Source organism: Thrips palmi, unplaced genomic scaffold, assembly GCF_012932325.1.
Source record: "Thrips palmi isolate BJ-2018 unplaced genomic scaffold, TpBJ-2018v1 HiC_scaffold_17, whole genome shotgun sequence".
Lineage (NCBI taxonomy): Eukaryota > Metazoa > Arthropoda > Insecta > Thysanoptera > Thripidae > Thrips > Thrips palmi.
In genome coordinates, this window is record NW_023144626.1 from 64,978 (window position 1) to 83,551 (window position 18,574).

The window sequence follows — 18,574 nt, forward strand, 5'->3', positions numbered from 1 at the left end:
AAATAAACAAGATGGAAATGACACAAAGACATGCATGACTAGACGTATTAAATGAATGAGAAATGAATGAAAAAGGAGACCCCCCACTCGCATACACACACACACACACACACACACACATACACAAATCTACACACATACACGATCACACAAATGTAGAAACTCTACACACACATCATTTCACACAAATAAATACTTGACAAAATAAGTTAATTAATAAATGACAAACAGTGGCTGCTATGAGGTAGGAAGACCAGGAGCGCCCGGGCGACAGGCAACCCTTCTGCCACGGCCTTCTTGCAGAGGGCGTGAGCGCTCCGTTCTGGCGTCATTCATTGCATGCGAGCGTTCACTGTGAAAATTTTGGTTGTCACATGATGACAATTTCCAGGATAATTTTCCGTAATTTGATCGAATCAGTTGATGACATCGTTGTCACGCCCGTACAATGGGAGCTGTGACGAAAATGTATTCAAGATGACATTGTCATCATTTATCATTCACTGTGAGAAAAAAGTACGGACAAAGTACGGAACATGTCTGGTCAATGATTTGCCTGGACCGTCCGTACTTGCCAACTACGGAACGTTCCGTACTTTTTTTCCGTGCCCATTTACATGGGTTCATATGGAGCAAGTACGGAACGTTCCGTACTTTTCTCCGTACCTCCGTACTATATTTTTCTGTACCATTTCGGTACAAAAGTACGGAATTTTTTACAGTGAATTCCAAGGAGATGAAAATGTCATACACGATTTTGTCATGAAGTGACAACACATTTTTACAGCACTCGCATAAAGACTCTCTAGCGGTCGAGGTCGGTGCGTTACAGGTCGCTGAAGAGCTGGCTGAGGGGGAAGTTGGACACGATGCGCTGCGCGACGGGCAGGATGCGGCGCCTGAAGCTCGCGTCCACGCTGGGCTTGAGCTGCTGGGTGATCTCCTTCCAGTTGGTGTTCATGAAGTTGTTCATCGTGTCGCCTGTCGGAAACCAGGTGGTACAGTGAGTTCAAGTTCAAGTTCGGCGGTGAGAAAACAAGTTTGCGAACGCGGACAGTTTCACGCATGACGTGACGCGGTGCTTGCTTACTTTGGCCAAACGCTAAATTCCTTTGTTCAATGTACGTGGTCTCGTCAGCGCATCCGTGCTTTTCATACAAATTCGTGCGTATATTTCACATGAATTTGTGCGATTCTAGGTACAAATTAGTACCAAACGGTTCGCATGTTTTCAAACTGTGCGAGACCAGGTACAAAATTGTACAAATGCACGTAGTGCTCTCGGCGCCAAACGCAGAGTGCGTGGCTGGCACCAGGAAACGCGGTTTGTCTCGTCTTCGAACCACAGAGTTCTCCACGTTTGCGCCTCAAGGATTAGGCTTCAAACAGCTTGGATGCAGACTAAAATAACCACATCATTTGGCGCGGCAAAGCATCTAGAAAATTGACCGCGTCATCTCATTTGCGGAGTAGTTCTTCACATTTGTTTTCTCAGTAAAGTTACGCCCAATAGGGTACTTTCGTAGATCCCTGAACCGGAAGCACACAGACGCCATGTTGGCGGAAGTAGATCCAAACTTGACATGGGAAAGAGACGTTCGTCAAAGGTATCGGCCACACTTGAACATAAACAGTCGTTTGATACTTGTTTGCAGTGCATATGTGTTTCGCGAGCAATATTTGTACAGCTCGGCCATAGTTTTGGATCCGAAGAGAGGTTAGTTTCCGGCCAATTTGGCGTCTGCTGGTCTGCTTGCATCCGGTTCAGGATTCTACGAAAGTACCCTATTCAACCGCTCGGAATCGGATTTAGGCTGCCGTCTCACAGTGGGCCAGAAGACCAGTCGAGGGAGCCAAAATCCTAGACGCGTTTTAAGCTGCAGAGTCGCGAAATGGGACCCGAGTCGAACGTGTGACGCCATCAATGGATTGCTCTCCGAACGAGGAATCCATTGGTGGGGGTCACACGCTCGTTTCAAGAACAGTTTGGCGACTCTGGGGCTTAAAGCGCGTCTAGAAAATTGGCCGCCTCCACCGGTTTTCCGGTCCATGTGTCTATCTCACCGAGGAGCTTGTTGCCGCCAAACAGTCCGTCGAAGTGAACCTGCACCCTCTTGGGGGAGTCGTCGTGGATCCTGGTGACGAGCTTGTCCAGGCGGAGGAAGGTCTGGCCGTCCCTCTGCTCCTGCACGCCGGAGAAGCTCCACTCGGCCTCCGTGTTGGCTGGAACGAGAGGGAGTGAGTGGGTGAGTGAATGAGTGAGTGACTGAGTGAGTAAGTGAGTGGAGTGAGTGAGTGACTGAGTGAGTGAGTGAGTGAGTGAGTGAGTGAGTTGAGTGAGTGAGTGAGTGAGTGACTGAGTGAATTAGTGAGTGAGTGCCTGAGTGAGTGCCTGAGTGAGTGAGTGCGCCTGATTGTGTGAGTGAGTGAGTGCGCCTGAGTGAGTGAGTGAGTGAGTGAGTGAGTGAGTGAGTGAGTGAGTGAGTGAGTGAGTGAGTGAGTGAGTGAGTGAGTGAGTGAATTAGTGAGTGAGTGCCTGAGTGAGTGCGCCTGATTGATTGAGTGCCTGAGTGAGTGAGTGCGCCTGATGGAGTGAGTGAGTGCGCCTGATGGAGTGAGTGCCTGAGTGAGTGAGTGAGTGAGTGCGCCTGAGTGAGTGAGTGTGTAAGTGCGCCTGAGTGAGTGCGCCTGAGAGACTTACTGAAAGTGAGGTTGGCCTGGCCGCGGCCGTTGATTGGCAGCAAGATGACCCTGCCGTTGATGTCGTACTCCCCGGACACGACGTAGTGCGGGATCAGCACCGAGAAGTTGTACACATTGTTTCTGGGATCGACGCTGGAACGCGAATAGACACGATTATGAGTGAGTCCGCTGAAGATGACGCACACTGTGAGCACAGGAAAAACTCTACGAAGAGTCGCTCGTAATTTTCTTCGTAGTTATGAAGCAAATGCTTCATAGGCTTTTAAGAGTGTGCTGGTGTCTGCCAGGCCGCGGGGACTTGCCTGGCGCTGCGGATCTTGATGCCGGCCAGCCCGTAGTGCGTGGAGTTGTTGAAGACGAGGCTCATGGTCAGGGCACCGTTCCTCTCCAGCTCCAGCTTGCCCACCTTCGCGGGGTCCAGCACGGGGATGCCGAGTTCCGGGATGCCTGAGTAGAAGTGTGTCAGAAAGGCCAAGACCCTGGTTCGCGCCCGAGTAACTGAAGCGCACTTTACGCGTGTTTTCAAGCGCAGCAGTAGTCCGCTCGACTCATTTCCCTTAAATTTAAATGTTTGGTTTAATTTCTGCTCTACGCTTGACTTCAAGCATAAGGTCTTCCAGCGCAGTTCTAGGCTTGAATGAAGCGTACCACTACGCTTCAGACGAGTTTACATAGCGTCAGTTCCAAGTTTGAGTTCACCTACCCTTGGCGCCCTTCACGATGATGTCCTGCGCGGCCTGCCGGACGCACTCGTTGAGGCCGGGGTCCTTGCTCTTGCACGGCACGACATAGTCGGCTGGAACAGAAGCACGCCGGTTTCAAGTCCAAGTCACAAAGGTGCCGCGCCCCGGGCAGGGCAGGGCAGGGCAGGGCAGGGCAGGGCAGGGCAGGGCAGGGCAGGGCACGGCAGGGCACGGCAGGGCACGGCAGGGCACGGCAGGGCACGGCAGGGCACGGCGGGGCAGGGGCACGGCAGGGCACGGCAGGGCACGGCAGGGCACGGCAGGGGCACGGCAGGGCACGGGGCAGGGCACGGGCAGCGGCAGGGCACGGCAGGCACGGCAGGGCACGGCAGGGCACGGCAGGGCACGGCAGGGCAGGGCAGGGCACGGCAGGGCACGGCAGGGCACGGCAGGGCACGGCAGGGCACGGCAGGGCAGGGCACGGCAGGACCGCCTTATGCAACGGACACGAAATGAAATGACTCCTCGAAGGTCGCCGCGGCGCTGCGCCCGGCCGGTGCCTTTCCTTGGCGCCGCGCGGTGCGCTGTGCGATGGGCTGCCGACGCACCGGGCGCCAGCCTCGCCCGGGACGACGACTTACTTCGTTCTCACCTTTGTCTGACATGTCGGACTGTCGCACTGATAAATCTAAGGCCTGTTCTGCGTTCAAACTGGAAAGAACTCTGGGCTCTCTGACTCCGGGCTCTCGCAACGAGAGCCACTACCATGTTGGCCACCCGAGGGGTTACCCACTCCGGGAATCGTGTGTTCACTCAGTCCGGGAATCATTCGTAATTTGCTCAAAATTTTTATCGAAAATCTTAAAAGTTTCAATGGAGAGGGATATGTAATTAGACACAAAACACTCAAAAGGTAAGAAAAATCTTCAAAAACCTTTCCTTTTATGCAAGATTTGTTCAGGAATCGCGGGAATCCGGAATCGTGTGTACGCCCAAGTACCGAGTGGGTAACCCCTCGTGGCCACCACTGCAGTAGACGTTGACCGCCAGAACCCAGAGCTCCTCCCAGTTTGAACGAAGTGTTTTTTTTTGAAATGAGCCACGGTAAAGACGGCTCCTGGTTTTCACAGGAAGCCCCTGGAAATCGCAAAGCCCCTAAGTCTTTACCATAGGCTTCCTGCAAAAAACCATGGAAAACCAGGTACCGTTTTTACCGTGGTAAAATCATAAGCAGCGCTATCCCTGCCACACGTTAAATGCTTAAATCCCCATGCACTTTTTGTACACAACTTTTTGTGCAGGAGTAATTTATGCACAAATAAGGTACAAATTCTTAAATTTTCTAAGCTTGGAAATAATGATTCTTATTTACGTATTCAGTTGTACATCTAGCTTATTATGTACAATTTTGTACGAGACATCACAGTCTTTTGTGCACGCAAAATTTTTGTACAATTTTCGTACGAAAAACTGCACATTTTCGCCATTGTTGTACATACAAAATTGTTCAAAATTGTACAAATTTGTACGAAAAGTTCGTGTACAAAAGAAAACTGTGATGTCTCATACAAAATTTGTACAAAAAGATTTAGTGTGTACACTCTAAATGTTCTACAGTGAGGATTCTCCATATTATGGTGAAAATGTTCCATATTATGGTGGTGCAGCTGACTTCGTAACATACCATTGAGAATTCACTGTACCAGAGATTTCGACGATTTTCGTTGGTATTATGGAGAAAATCTCCACCATATTATGTTGGTGCAGCCTTTCACCGTAAGACATTTACTGTGTATGTGCACTCTAAAAGTTGTATAGTCAAGATTGTCTGTGTATCATGGTGAAATTGTCTATATTATGGAGGTGCAGCTGAGATTATAACATACCATTGAAAATTCACTGTACCTTTTCTTTCAGATATTTTGACGAATTTCGTTTGTATTCTGAGCAAAATCATGACCATAATTTGTTGGTGCAGCCTTCCACCATAAGACATTTAGAGTGTGCACAAATATGCCAATAGTCATGGACGATGGAAGCTTCCATTTGGGGAGAGCATTGGGCGTTCCACTGTTTATGTATACTAGCTCTCTTCCTTATAGTGGAGTGACTTCTAATATGGTGGCACTCGGGCCTGGTACTAACCGAGGTTGGCGGCGGCGACGCAGCCGAGCAGACAGAGCAGGGCGAAGGCGGTGGAAGCGGTGGTGCACGTGGAGCGAGCCATGGTGGTAGAGCGGCACTGATCGGTTCAACTGAGTCACATGTGCCGCTTCCTCTGCGGCTTATATATGAACCATGAACCGATCCACTTCCGCGAGGCGGATATCACCGCCCCGCCGCCTCCGGGATCCTCCCTGGGATCCTCCGGGTGTCACGGACCCGCCGCTTCCTCCCCTCTCCCTCCACTCTCCTCCTCCTCCCAGGACGCAGACAAACGCGCTCTTCCGTTCCGCCGCCACGCGCCGCGGTTTTTCCGACCAGCCGCCGTGCTCACTGGTAAAACTCGGGCGTAACGTTACACCTTTCTTCAAGTAAACTAGTAGTACCAGTAGTGCTAGCGTACTTCTTGAAGCATACAGGAGCATGAACATCAAATTACTTCTATCTAAATGAATGAGAAAGAACCCTCAATAAGGGGTTCCTAACCAAACCTAACCTAACCCTCATTAGAGGGTTCTTTTCGCCTCAGTTTTAGTAGTGTGTGTTTTTTGGCTGAGCGATAGCGAAGCCTGTTACTCCAGTGGGGTTGAAAAGTTTTGTCTGTCTGTCGGTCTGTCTGTCTGTCTGTCTGTCTGTCTGTCGGTCTGTCTGTCTGTCCGCACTACTCCTCCTGAACGGCTCGGCCGATCTCGGTGAGATTTTGCACACTTCTTAGGTATGTCCTTGGCTCGGCACACGCGAAATTTCACCATCCTAGCTCAACTGGTTCAGTTTTTATAGGCGAAAAACACCTAAAAAACGGCGAAAAATAGAGATTTCTGCAGATAGACCACTTCTGTCTTGGAGAAAGGGGGGTCTGGGGGGCGGAGCCCCCCAGCCCCGACAAGTTAAAAAGTGACAAGGGTCAAGATCGTGTTATCTGTAGATAAAAAACTCTATTTACAATGTAGGGGGGTCTGGGGGGCGGAGCCCCCCAGCATTCAACAAGTTAAAAAATAACCGACAACGGACAAGCCATTGCCTGCCGCAGGCAGGCTAGCGCCGCAGGCCAAGGTAGGTACGCCAGGCGTGGATTGGAGGAACAGGCAGCGAGACATCGCGAAGCCTGTTACGACAAGACGCGGTCTGGCGTAAACCTACCTTGTTTTAGTAGTGTGTGTTTTCCGCCGCCACTGTGAAAATTGGACTCGTCTCTTGATGACAATTTCAAGGCTAATTTTCCTTACAAGAGGTGTCATCAAGAATTGATGACATTGTTGTCTCGCCAATGCAATAAGCATAGGAGATTTGATAAAAGTGTCATCTATTCGTGATGAGACCGTCATCATTTGAAAGTGATGAAAATATCATCCACGATTTTGTCATAAAGTGACAACAAATTTTCACACTGTCGTTTTCCGCGCACGCTTAAAACCTTACGAAGAATTTTGAGCATACATTATAGAAACTAAAATACTTTGTTGTACAAAGAAACAGTTCGTAATTTACGAAGTATTTTCTTTGTAAGCTTATGTATGCTCAAAATAGTTTGTTATACACACTAAATGTTTTTGTACAAACTTTGTACGAGACATCAAAGTTTCTTTTGTACACGAACTTTTCGTACGAATTTTTACAATTTTGAACAATTTTGTGTGTACAAAAATGGCGAAAAATGTGCAGTTTTTCGTACGAAAATTGTACGAAAATTTCGTGAGCACAAAAAACTGTGATGTCTAGTACAAAATTGTACATAACATTTAGTGTGCAACGAACTGATTTTTTTTTATAAGGCTTAAAATAGTTTGTAAGGTTCTCTCAGTGCGAGGGAGAGCCCTCGGACGGGGTGGATGGGACGGTGACTACCGGTGACAACACGATTTCCAGCCCGAGAAAATGGCCAGCTCACGGCACGGTGCTCGCATTTGGTGCTCAATCCTGGGCATCGACCACTCTGGCGTCATCAGCGACTATGTCGCGAGTCGCTGGGTCATCGAACCAAACACAGCGGGGACCTTCGCGCGCGAACCGGTTCAGAAAAAAATGGAGAAAAGTGTGAACGGAAGGCGGTACTGCGTGCAGGAAGTAAGTCCGCCTGCAATGCGAAGTGGAATGGAGCGCTTCAGCAGACTGATTCCGAGAGTCGTTTTCGTCGCTCTGTCTCTCTCGCTCCTATACGGGGTGCCCCGCGAGTGCGAGACAGAGCGACGAAAACCACTCTCGGAGACTGCTAGACTGTCTGCGCGAGGGGGAGGGGCATCTTGGGACGACGATACTCCGCATCGCGCGTCATTTTTACCGGCCGGATGGGAGCGCGTGGAGTATTGTCACGCTCACGTTGTTCTCACGGGAATTCGCCGTCAGTACACTGCTAGTCCAGCGGAGTGCGCCACCGCAAGAGTGATTGCCAATACCCCACGCAGAGTCTCTCGAGTGCGGCTGGGCTAGGCCGGAACGCACAGTGGGCCAGAAGACCGGTGGAGGCGACCAAAACTCTAGACGCGTTTTGAGCTCCAGAGTCGCTTTACAGGACTCGAACCCAACGTGTGACCCCACCAATGGATTTCTTGTTCAGAACGCAGTCCTTTGGTGTGGTCACCCTTTCGGTTCGAGTCCAATTTAGCGACTCTGGAGCTCAACACGCGTCTGGAGTTTTGGCCTCCTCCACCGGTCTTCTGGCCCACTGTGAGAAGCGCCGCCAGGGACTGCCGTCGACAACAGCGCCGCAGTCTCAGCCATGGTGCAGAGGCCCGGCGAGTCTGCAGTCCAGGGTGGCAACCCTATAGCCGTGGTGGCATATTATCAGCACCACGGCACAGGTCCACGTGAAAGCTTCAACAGCAGACTGATTCCGATAATCGTTTCCATCGCTCTGTCTCTCTCACACTCATGGGGCGCTCAGGATAGGTGCGAGAGAGACTGAGCGACGGGAACGACTCTCAGTCTGCAGTCCAGTCCTATCTCGCAGTACTTAAAAGTAAAGAGCGGCTTGTCAACTCATTTCTTCTCTGCCCCAGTACGCGGTGACAAGCGGCAACTCTATGCTCGGCACTTACACGTGCACAGCGACGCCTTCACGCACCGCAGCGAAGACGTCCAGTCAATCCCAAGCAAGCTGAACCTCGGCGTGCTCCGCCACCCCCTCGCCGTGCGACGCGCGGATAATGTATTCCGACTGTATTCGCGACGGTTCCGCGGCGCTTCGCACAGTGGGCCAGAAGACCGGCGGAGGCGGCCGAAACTCTGGGCGCGTTTTGAGCTAGAGTCGCTAAGCAGGACTCGAACCGAACGTGTGACCCCACCAACGGATTGCTCTCCGATCGAGGAATCCATTGGAGGGGTCACACTTTCGGTTCGAGTCCCATTTAGCGACTCTGCAGCTCAAACCGCGTCCAGAGTTTTGGCCGCCTCCACCGGTCCTCTGGCCCACTGTGCTTCGCTTCGCCGGGCCTTTTCGGCGCTTGGCGCGCTTGGGAGTACCACTGTGGTTATTGTCTAGCGACGCGACGTGCCCGTTGACATTTTTCGATCTCATGTTTATGCATGTGTGTGTGGGACGCGGCGACGTCGCTGTGGCCAAGCGGAGACGGACGCCAGCAAAACAACGCCGCCATACGCCACCACCTCGCACCCTCCCCCTGGACTTCCCGGACAACCCCCAAGCGTGGATCCAGAATGAGGGGGAGAGAGAGAGAGAGAGAGAGAGAGAGAGGGGGAGAGAAATAACCGGAAATTACCCCCCATTCCTCCCTGACCTCTTGACAATTAAAAGCAACACTTTACCCTTGTCAGTGGGCAAAAAGGTGCAACTTTGCCCGACTTTGCCCAACTCTACGGCCGCCCCTGGATCCGCCTCTGACAACCCCAACAGCGTCGGATCACACTGACGTTATTTTCAGCGAGCCTCCGAGTGTTCCCAGCTCGCTCGCACGCCGACGCGTGAGCGCGCTCGTACGCACGCACACACACACGCAAGCACACACACACAGCGGCGCGCGGTGGCGGCAGCGCGGTAGAGTGTCTCCGGACGGCATGGCGGTGTGTGCCGTGGTGTGCCGGCAGTCTAACCTTGCGAGGCAGCGCGGCCGGCAGACCGCGTCCGTCATCGGCGGCGTCCTGACGCGGGGAAAATGTGAGCGTGGCGCCCTGGCCGAGGCCCTGCCCGATCCCCCCGACCGACGAGAAGGCCGAGACGGCCGCCATGGACATGTCCGCCCTGTGGATCACCGTCGTCGCGCTGCTGTCGGCGCCGGCCCTGGCCGCGGCCGCACCGTGGCAGAAGGGTGAGTGAGCACGGCACTCGTGCCGAGAGTCGTTTTCGTCGCTCTGTCTCTCTCGCACTCAAGAGGCGTCCCGTGTAGATGCGAGAGAGACAGAGCGACGAAAACGGTTCTCGGAATCAGTCTGCAGCATGGCACCTGTCATGTCTGCCTTGGTGAACCGAGTTCTTGGCGTTTGTCGAGTCGAGAGCCGGGATTATTGGAAAAGATCCGCAGGTGTCTCTGACTTTTTGTCACAATCATCACGGATTTGCAGTGCAGTGGCTCATCCAGAGGCAGCCTGAGGGAGGGAGGGCGGAAACAAAGTAGTACTTTTCTTTCACTTACTTACAGGAGCTTACTCTTACTTACATTTTGCCTACCTTTCAGGTGGCTATCTAGGGCGCTGGAGGGGGATCAATTGTCCTTTTGCCCCCTCCCCTCCCCCTGGATCTTTACTTGCTACAGTGGCGCCGCGGCGTAAAGTGGCCGGGGGATGCGGAGGTCGCCACGCCACGCGATTAGCGCCAGAAAGCGCCGCTGTCACGGCGGGGTGGGCGTGGCCGCTGGACGTGCTGGACGCGCTGCCCGAGGGAAGTGCCAAATTGCTAAATTTAGTCTCAGAGGCGCGATGTGCCGTTTCGGCAGACTTTATTCCCCATTCATCGTCGCGTCCGCACGGCCCGCCGCCGCGGCCGCGCCGTGCGCTATTGTTAACGCACGTGTGGCCTTGCCGCAGCGAGTTATGAGAAATAATTGCCACGGACAGGAAAGTCAACGAAAGTGCGCCGCGAACGTGACAACTTTTGTGTTGGTTGAAGGCGAACGCGCCATGTCGTGCACCGACCGCCAAAAGAGGGGAGGGGAGGGTCCAAAAGGGGAGGGGGCGGGGAGGGGCCGGGGAGGGGGGCAAAACATACCGGGGGATCTTCTTCGGGGGTCTTTCGTGACAAATTGTCCAATCACGTCGGTCGGATGACCCCTGCGGCATCGAGACGTGTTTCGGCGGCGCTGATTTGCATACTTTGCGTCCACGAAAGTGAAAACCACGCGCCAAGTACACACACACACACACTCACACACACTCACACACACACTCACACACCGCTTGGCAACCTCTTTCAAATTTGTATTGTTTATTTCTTATTATTTTTAACAATGAGGATGAGGCCTGTTTAGCAAACTGGTCTCGTGAGTCTCGCACCTTTCGGATTCGCGCACGCGCGCGCGCGCACACGTCTTTGAGGAAAACGAATTGTTATTCAAGAAAACGTTGAAATGCTTGTGACGTCGAAATGAAGACGTTGTGAGCAGCCTTCTCGTCGGCGTACGCGCACGCACGCAGGGCAGCATGTGCACGGTAGTGCCTGTTTGTACGCCTGCCTCCCCCTCTCCCCTACTCCCCCCCTCGGTGCATTCCTGCCTTGTCTTCTTCTCCCTCTGTCTCCTCACTGCACTCATCTGCTCCCTCCGTCCCTCTCTCCCTCCCTTCTCTCTCTCTCTCTCTCTCTCTCTCTCTCTCTCTCTCTCTCTCTCTCTCTCTCTCTCTCTCTCTCTCTCTCTCTCTCTCTCTCTCTCTCTCTGTATGTGAAGGAGTATGTGCAGGAGTGCTTCCTGTGTCGACACAGGCGCTCATTCCCATGCAGGACCGATATGCGGCGCTATATATTGGGATGGCGCGCTTTGTATGCGCCGCTGCACCTTCTGCCCTGTGTCTGCACTCTAAATGTTCTACAGTGAAGATTCTCCATATTATGGTGAAAATGTTCCATATTATGGTGGTGCAGCTGACTTCGTAACATACCATTGAGAATCCACTGTACCTTATAGAGATTTTGACGGATTTCGTTGGTATTATGGAGAAAATCTCCACCATAATATGTTGGTGCAGCCTTTCACCGTAAGACATTTACTGTGTGCCTGTAAACCGATCCCGAGAGAAGTTTTCGTCGCTCTGTCTCTCTCGCCCCCAGCACGGGACGCCCCATGAGTGCGAGGGAGACGGAGCGACGAAAACGGCTCTCGGAATGAGTCTGCTGGTGTCGCGGCACGAAAAATCCGCCTCTAATGACGCTGCCGGCAGCCGAGCGAGTCAGGAGAGTCGTTCCGTCGCTCTGTCTCTGTCCCTCTCGTGGAGCTCTCCGTAGGGGTGCGAGAGAGACAGAGCGTCGGGAGTGTGGCTCGCGGAGAAGACAGCTGGTGGGAAAAGCAGACCGCCCGCGATGCCTTGGATGGGCCGTGAGAAGAACGCCGTCAGAGGAGCATGATTGAGATCGTATCGAATTTTTTGTTCATGTCCGCGGCTTCGAGGCTGACGGAGTTCGCGTCGTTTGACGGCGCGGCCGCCAGCCGGTCTCGAGGGCTGGTCCACCGTCGGGTTGCGGTTGTCGGACGGACGGCTTGTGGTCACCTTCAAGCTCTGCGTCGCTCTGCGTGGAGGCGCTCGGATAAGATACACGTTTCATTAGCAGTGGGACGCGGAAACGCAAGCGGTGTTTTCGCCTGTTCGATCAAAGCACATTGTGACATTGTTTGGCTGAAACATTAGAGTAGTATGGGAGGCTCATTGTTCCGCGCCGCCATCTTGACGGGCCACCCGTGCTACTTCGCCCCCTGAGCGCGCGACCTTGACACTGATTATCACCTTCGCAGCGAGCCGCGGCGGCTGCGCGCTGCGCCCAGAGGCAACCCATTGTGCACTCCGTGATGACCGCGTCGACATAACAAGAACGCTACTTGAAAATTCCCGTCACTTGCCGTTCAATGACAGTGCAGCGGCATGGCACGCCTTGGGCACGCCACCCGCACCTGCCCGCAGTGGGCCAGAAGACCGGCGCAGCGGCCAAAACTCGAGACGCGTTTTGAGCTTCCACAGTCACTAAATAGGACTCAAAAGGAACGTGTGACCCCACCAATGGATTCCTCGTTTGGAGAGCAATCCATCGGCGGGGTCACACGAGCGTTTCAAGTCCCATTTAGCGACTCTGGAGCTCAAAACACGTCTAGAGTTTTGGCCGCTACACCGGTCTCCTGGCCCACTGTGCAGTGAGCAGGCAGAGCCCAGGCAGAGCCCGCAGTGCCGGTCCGTTTAGCCGCGACAAAGTGCCCGTCTCCCAGGCAGTGCTTCCCGCAAACCACTGCTGTAAATACACACGAAAAAATAAAAAAAACCTTTGAAGTGGTGAATGAATTTGTCCGATAGAGTGAATGCGCGACACATGCTCAAAACCTTACGAAAAGTATTTTGAGCATATTTCAGGTAGAAAATTTTTAGTCTGTGATACGAAGAAAAAGTTCGTGAGCTACTGACATTTTTCTTTGTAAGCTTACGTATGCTCAATAATACTTTGTGATATGAAGCTACTTCACTTCGTAAGGCTTAAATAGTTCGTGCAGTTTTCAGAGCGTAGCTGCAATCGAAAATCAGGTATACCCACGACCAAAAAAGCTGGTAGCCTCGAATGACCCTTTGTAAGAGGATAACTAAGCTGCAAATTGCTGTCGGGATGTCGGGCAAGTGGTTGGTCGACGCAACCAGATTTTGGTTGTGGGTACCGGATTTTTGATAGCAAGCTATCGAATTCAGCCAGTCGGACAAAATTAAACACCTCACAAAGTCTTTCTTTTTTCGTGCTGCAAAATGGCACATGAGAGGCAGCTTGCAGGCCTGGATAGATCCCTGTTGCTGGGACGACGGCAACGGAATTTTTTGGCTTCCTTCTTTTCCCGCTGGGTTCACTCGTGGCCTATACTGGAAATTCTCACACGCTACTCGTAGCTTCTCCGCACTTTGATGAGCCAGTTTCCGTCCCAATAAAATGGCCATACGCGACCGTGTTTTGATTTGAAATGATGCTGCTTCCAGGTAGCCCCTACTTCCACACGTGCCGGCACCGTGCCAGGGTCTGGGACGACTGCGTGGCCACGACGGCCCAGGGGCTGCGGCCCCTCTTCGTGGACGGTAAGTCTAATTCCATGTTCCGACCGAGGAATATTATCGCAGCAAATGCAATGGCATGTTTCTGCCAGGCATCCCGGAGCTCGGAGTGCGGCCGATCGACCCGCTGTCTGCCGACGAGATCCACTTCAGTGAGGCTAGCGGCAAGTTCCGCGTCAACCTCAGGATGACCAACGTCACCATGGAGGGCTTCAGGGACTACGTCGTCACCGGCGTCCGGTAAGGGACACATCACTTCCCCAACGGTGATTTCTACAACAAAGATGCCCTACTGCCTACTTATTGGAAACAAGTGAACGTGCTTGACTGTTTCTAGTAAATTTACTCCCTTTATTGTTTTAATCAAAGTCACGTACTTGAATGTTTCCAGAACATTCACGTAAATGACTATTTCAAGTAAATTCACTTTCTTGAATGTTTCAAGTAAATTCACTTATTCCAATGTTTCAAGTAAATTTACTTGCTAGAATGTTTCGAGTAAATTCACTTACTTGCATGTTTCAAGTAAATTCACTTACTTGCATGTTTCAAGTAAATTTACTTGCTTAAATGTTTCAAGTAAATTCACTTACTTGAATTTTTCGAGTAAATTCACTTACTTGAATGTTTCAAGTAAATTCACTTACTTGAATTTTACAAGTGAATTCACTTTTGTTCGAAATGGCCTTGCTTTACGAAAGGTCTCTGTTGAGTGGAAGTGAAGTGGCCGGTTGGCCCACCCTACTGACGTCGCCCTTTTCCCAGGAGCGACCTCCAGGAGCTGACGCTGGAGATCACCATGAGGGTTCCCAGTCTCAACTTCCGGGCGCGGTACCACATGGACGGCCGCTTCTTGTTCCTCGCCCTATCCGGCGACGGCACTTGCCAGTACAACCTGAGTAAGTAGCCCGTAAAACAGTATAGATAACGTTTCCCCGGTTTTATCACTTTTATCCAACCGGAGAACGAAGTGAATTCGCCGGGAACGTGTCTCTGCCTTCGCGGCGCGTCGCGGTCACGCGGGCAGGCACTTCATAAATGGCGGGGATTGCGCCGCTTTTGCATGCTGCGCGCCGCACGTCACTACGCTGCAATTATTTTGGAATTCCTGAAAGCCTCACTTCGACCCCCTGTGTGTACAAATGAACGGCCGGAACAACAACCTGTGCTCCGTGCTCGCAGCCGACGTCGAGAACGTCTTCCTCGTCAAGGGCCACCTCGTCCGCCGGGTGTCCGACGACGCCCTCCACTTCCGGGTGGCCAGCCTGCGATGGACCATGCGGCCCAGCAGGGGGTCGTTCCGTTTCTCCGCGCCCGAGGGCGAGCCGTCTCTGTACAGTGAGTAGCCGGCGTCAAGGCACCAGGGGAAATTACTGTGAATTTAGGTGTACAAATGCAATGAATTTCAGTCGTATTTCGATGAACTTCAGTCAAATTTCGATGAATTTCAAGTCATGTTTCGATGCATTTCAGTCGAATTTTGATGAATTTCAGTCACATTTCGATGAATTTCAGTCAAATTTCGATGAATTTCAGTCAAATTTCGATGAATTTCAGTCAAATTTCGATGAATTTCAGTCAAATTTCGATGATTTTTTATGAATTACAGTGAATTTTACATGTTTGATGAATTTCGGTGTACAAATTTGGCTGCAGTTATTTTCCCTTGCAAGGCACCCTAGGAGGGCCACGCTCACAAAGTATTTTGAGAATACATAGTACAAAACTTATTTACTTTGTTGTAGTTCCTATGTTACGAAGCGAGCTTATGTATGTTCAAAATACTTTGTTATAAAAAGCTTTTCTTTGTAAGGCATGAAGTAGTTTGTAAGGTTTACAGAGTGGCATCCATCCAGAATTGGTGGGAGGGGCAAAGTAGCACGTTTTGCCTACTTGCGGGGCAATGTGTTGCTTTTTGCCCACTTACAGTGGTACAGGGTTGCCTTTTGCCCATTTTTCACCCTCTCGAACTGGAACTTGAAAGGATAAAAGCCAAGAATTTTTAAAGTGGTTCAAACTGACATTGCTTCTTAAAGTAAACTCGTCCCGACGAGAAAACTACGTCAACACAGGTCACAGATTTGGATGGTGAATAAAAAAGTGATTAAACTTAAAAAATACCAAATTGTCGTTTTAGACCTTTCTATCGCTGTTGATGTTTGATAATTGATTTATTTACTATCCCAACCTGTGATATTTGTTTACATTTTTGGTGTTTCTTGTCGTGAAAAATCTATGTCTGCAAAGCGGTGCCAATTTGGACACATTTGAAAAGTCGCTCAAACCTTGGGACCCTGGGGTGGCAATTTCAGTCTCCTGGCCACTTTTGCCGTCCTCTTCTTACACCGAAAACGTGACCGAAGTCATTCTTTTAACGCTATTCCAAGGGATAATAACTTCAGCCCAATTTGTACACCAACCAAAGATTTGCATTAAAAATTCACTGAGTTTCATTGAAAATAATCGAAATTTCTCTCAAAATTCAGTAGTTTTTGCCCCAAAGTTCGTCGAAAGTCAACTGAAATCCATTCGATTCGCGCACTGAAATTCACGGTCATTTTCCCCTTGCGTTATTCTAGGCCAGGCGACTAGCCGCTTGCTGAACGAGCAGGCCGAGGAGTCGTGGGCGTCGTTCCAGGACGCCGTGCAGCGCGGCTTTGCCGAGATCTTCCGCGAGCGCATCAACCGCCTCATGATGAACATCCCGTACCGCCACTTGTTCCCGGCTGGAGTGCTGCCGCTGCACCTGCTGGAAGTGCCCATGGACGACAACGAGGCCGACGAGTACCCGCCCCTCGAGTGGACCAGGCCGCCGACGACGTCCACCACCTCGACGACGACCACCACGACCACCACGCCGCCCCCTACGACCACTCCTTCTCCAACAACCATCCCCACCCCTGAGACGACGACCACTGCCACACCCGTCACAACAACCACCACAGAGCCCACTGCAGCATCTGCCCCAACGACTACCCCTACGACCACCCCAACAACTACGACCTCTACAGCTACCACCCAAACGACCACCCCAACGACCACCCCAACAGTCATTCAAACGACCTTCCCTACCACCACCACCACAACTACTACATCCTCCTCGACTTCCACGCTGCTGCGAGAAGATGGTGCACCACTTGAAGAAGCTGAGGGAGGTCCCAGGGATGTCTTAAGTGACCAGGTTCAGAACCAGGACCAGGATCTGGGCGTTGCCTACGAAGCACATTCCGAATCGGATGATGTTAGGTTAGGGGAACAGGTGGACGCCGTCGTGGCAGTGGTGGAGGTGGACAGTGCAGCGCAAGGCGAGGACACCGTCAGCGGCAAGGAGGCTGACGACGCCTCCACGGCGCAGTCCGTGGAACCCGACCCCGGCGACGCACACGACGGGGACATCGTGTCCTTGGACACGGCCTTCACGCTGGTCGCCAGCAGCAGCCCGTCGCCACCGTCACCGCCAACGAGCGCCCCGCCGGTGGAGGACGTCGTGTTCGTTCACAAGGGCCAGGAGAAGCGCACGGAGTACGTCGTGGTGGAGTTGGACGTCGCCAAAGCCGCGTCCAGCACCGCCACACCGCCTCAAGAGGATCTCGGGGACACGAAGCACCTCGTGGTGGAGTTGTCGGACGCCGCCGAGGCCGCGTCCAACACCGCAACGCCGCAAGACGCGCTGGAGGACACGACGGAGGGCGACAACAACATCCCCACGGGAGCCGACGAGGACGACGACCAGCTCGCTCTGAACCGTGACCTTCGCGGCGCGGCGGACGAGACTTCCTTGGATACGGCCTCCGTGGGCACGGCCCCCGTGGGCACGGCCCCCGTGGGCACGGCCCCCGTGGACACGGCCCCCGTGGGCACGGCCCCCGTGGGCACGGCCCCCGTAGGCACGGCCTCCGTGGACACGGCCTCCGTCGACGCGGCCTCCGTCAACGCGGCCTCCGTCAACGCGGCCTCCGTCAACGCGGCCTCCGTGGACAGGGCCTCCGTCAACGTGGCTTCCGACACGGCCTCCGTCGACACCGCCTCCGTTGACTCGGCCTTCTTGGTCGCGGCCAACGCCACGGACCCAGCGGACGCCAGCCTGTCGCTGGCCGCGCTCGGGCAGGCCGTCGGTGAAGTGGCCAAGGACATCCTCGCGGAAGCGGCCGAGGTGCTTCTGGAGGCGTGGAGGGGCGACCCCACCACGACGACGACCAGGGTGGACGAGCCGACCACGCTGTCGCCTGGGACGGCCTAGACGGCCTAGACGGCCTGGACGGCCATGCGCGTGAGCAAGTGCAACGCATTGCAGTGCCTCGCTGTGCAGTCGGTGGGTTCCACTCGGTGCACTTCCAGGTGCTGTCGGCCTCGCCACTACCGGAGCGCTCCCATTCTTCGTGTGTGTGTGTGTGTGTGTGTGTGTGTGTGTGTGTGCGCGCGTGCGTGTGAGCGTGTGTACATTGTCCGTGTGTGAGTGTGCGATCGTGCAAACGTGAGAGGAGGGGTCATCTTCAGAACGGTGCTTTGCCTCCCCATGCCAAACATGAGAATCGGTATGAAGCGAAAGACGTTATTTCTAGTCTCACATTTTAGACTGTTTTTACATAGCGGTTAAGAATTGGAGCGTGTAAGTTAGTAATGTGATACCTGATGTTGAGAGGTGGCCGGACGAGACTCCCCAAGTGCCATATTCCCCCGTCATAGAAGACGTTATGTAGTTCTATGTGGAAGCACGAGTTAAGCAATAAATACACATTTATAAATCTAACCGAGTCAGTGTATTTCTTTCAGGTCCCTGGCGGAAAACACGTGAGACAAAGAAGCACACTCGGAGGCAGCGCCAAGAGGAAATCACTGTGAATTTCGGT

General features: G+C 52.7%; 2 protein-coding genes across 2 annotated transcripts; one reads left to right on the plus strand and one right to left on the minus strand.

The window, feature by feature from the left end:
* Window positions 1-668: 668 nt before the first annotated feature.
* LOC117643729 (protein takeout-like) lies at window positions 669-5,630 on the minus strand. Its single transcript, XM_034382793.1, has 6 exons — window positions 5,532-5,630; window positions 3,407-3,499; window positions 3,006-3,150; window positions 2,702-2,835; window positions 2,065-2,223; window positions 669-981 (listed from the first exon to the last, which is right to left on the minus strand). The coding sequence occupies exons 1-6, from the start codon at window positions 5,611-5,613 to the stop codon at window positions 827-829; spliced, it is 768 nt and encodes a 255-aa protein (XP_034238684.1). The 5' UTR covers window positions 5,614-5,630; the 3' UTR covers window positions 669-826.
* A 3,980-nt stretch (window positions 5,631-9,610) lies between these two features.
* LOC117643573 (cell wall protein DAN4-like) lies at window positions 9,611-18,474 on the plus strand. Its single transcript, XM_034382531.1, has 6 exons — window positions 9,611-9,811; window positions 13,653-13,748; window positions 13,817-13,964; window positions 14,490-14,623; window positions 14,907-15,062; window positions 16,304-18,474. Exons 1-6 carry the CDS (start codon window positions 9,730-9,732, stop codon window positions 17,962-17,964), a joined length of 2,277 nt encoding a protein of 758 aa, XP_034238422.1. The 5' UTR covers window positions 9,611-9,729; the 3' UTR covers window positions 17,965-18,474.
* Window positions 18,475-18,574: the final 100 nt, after the last annotated feature.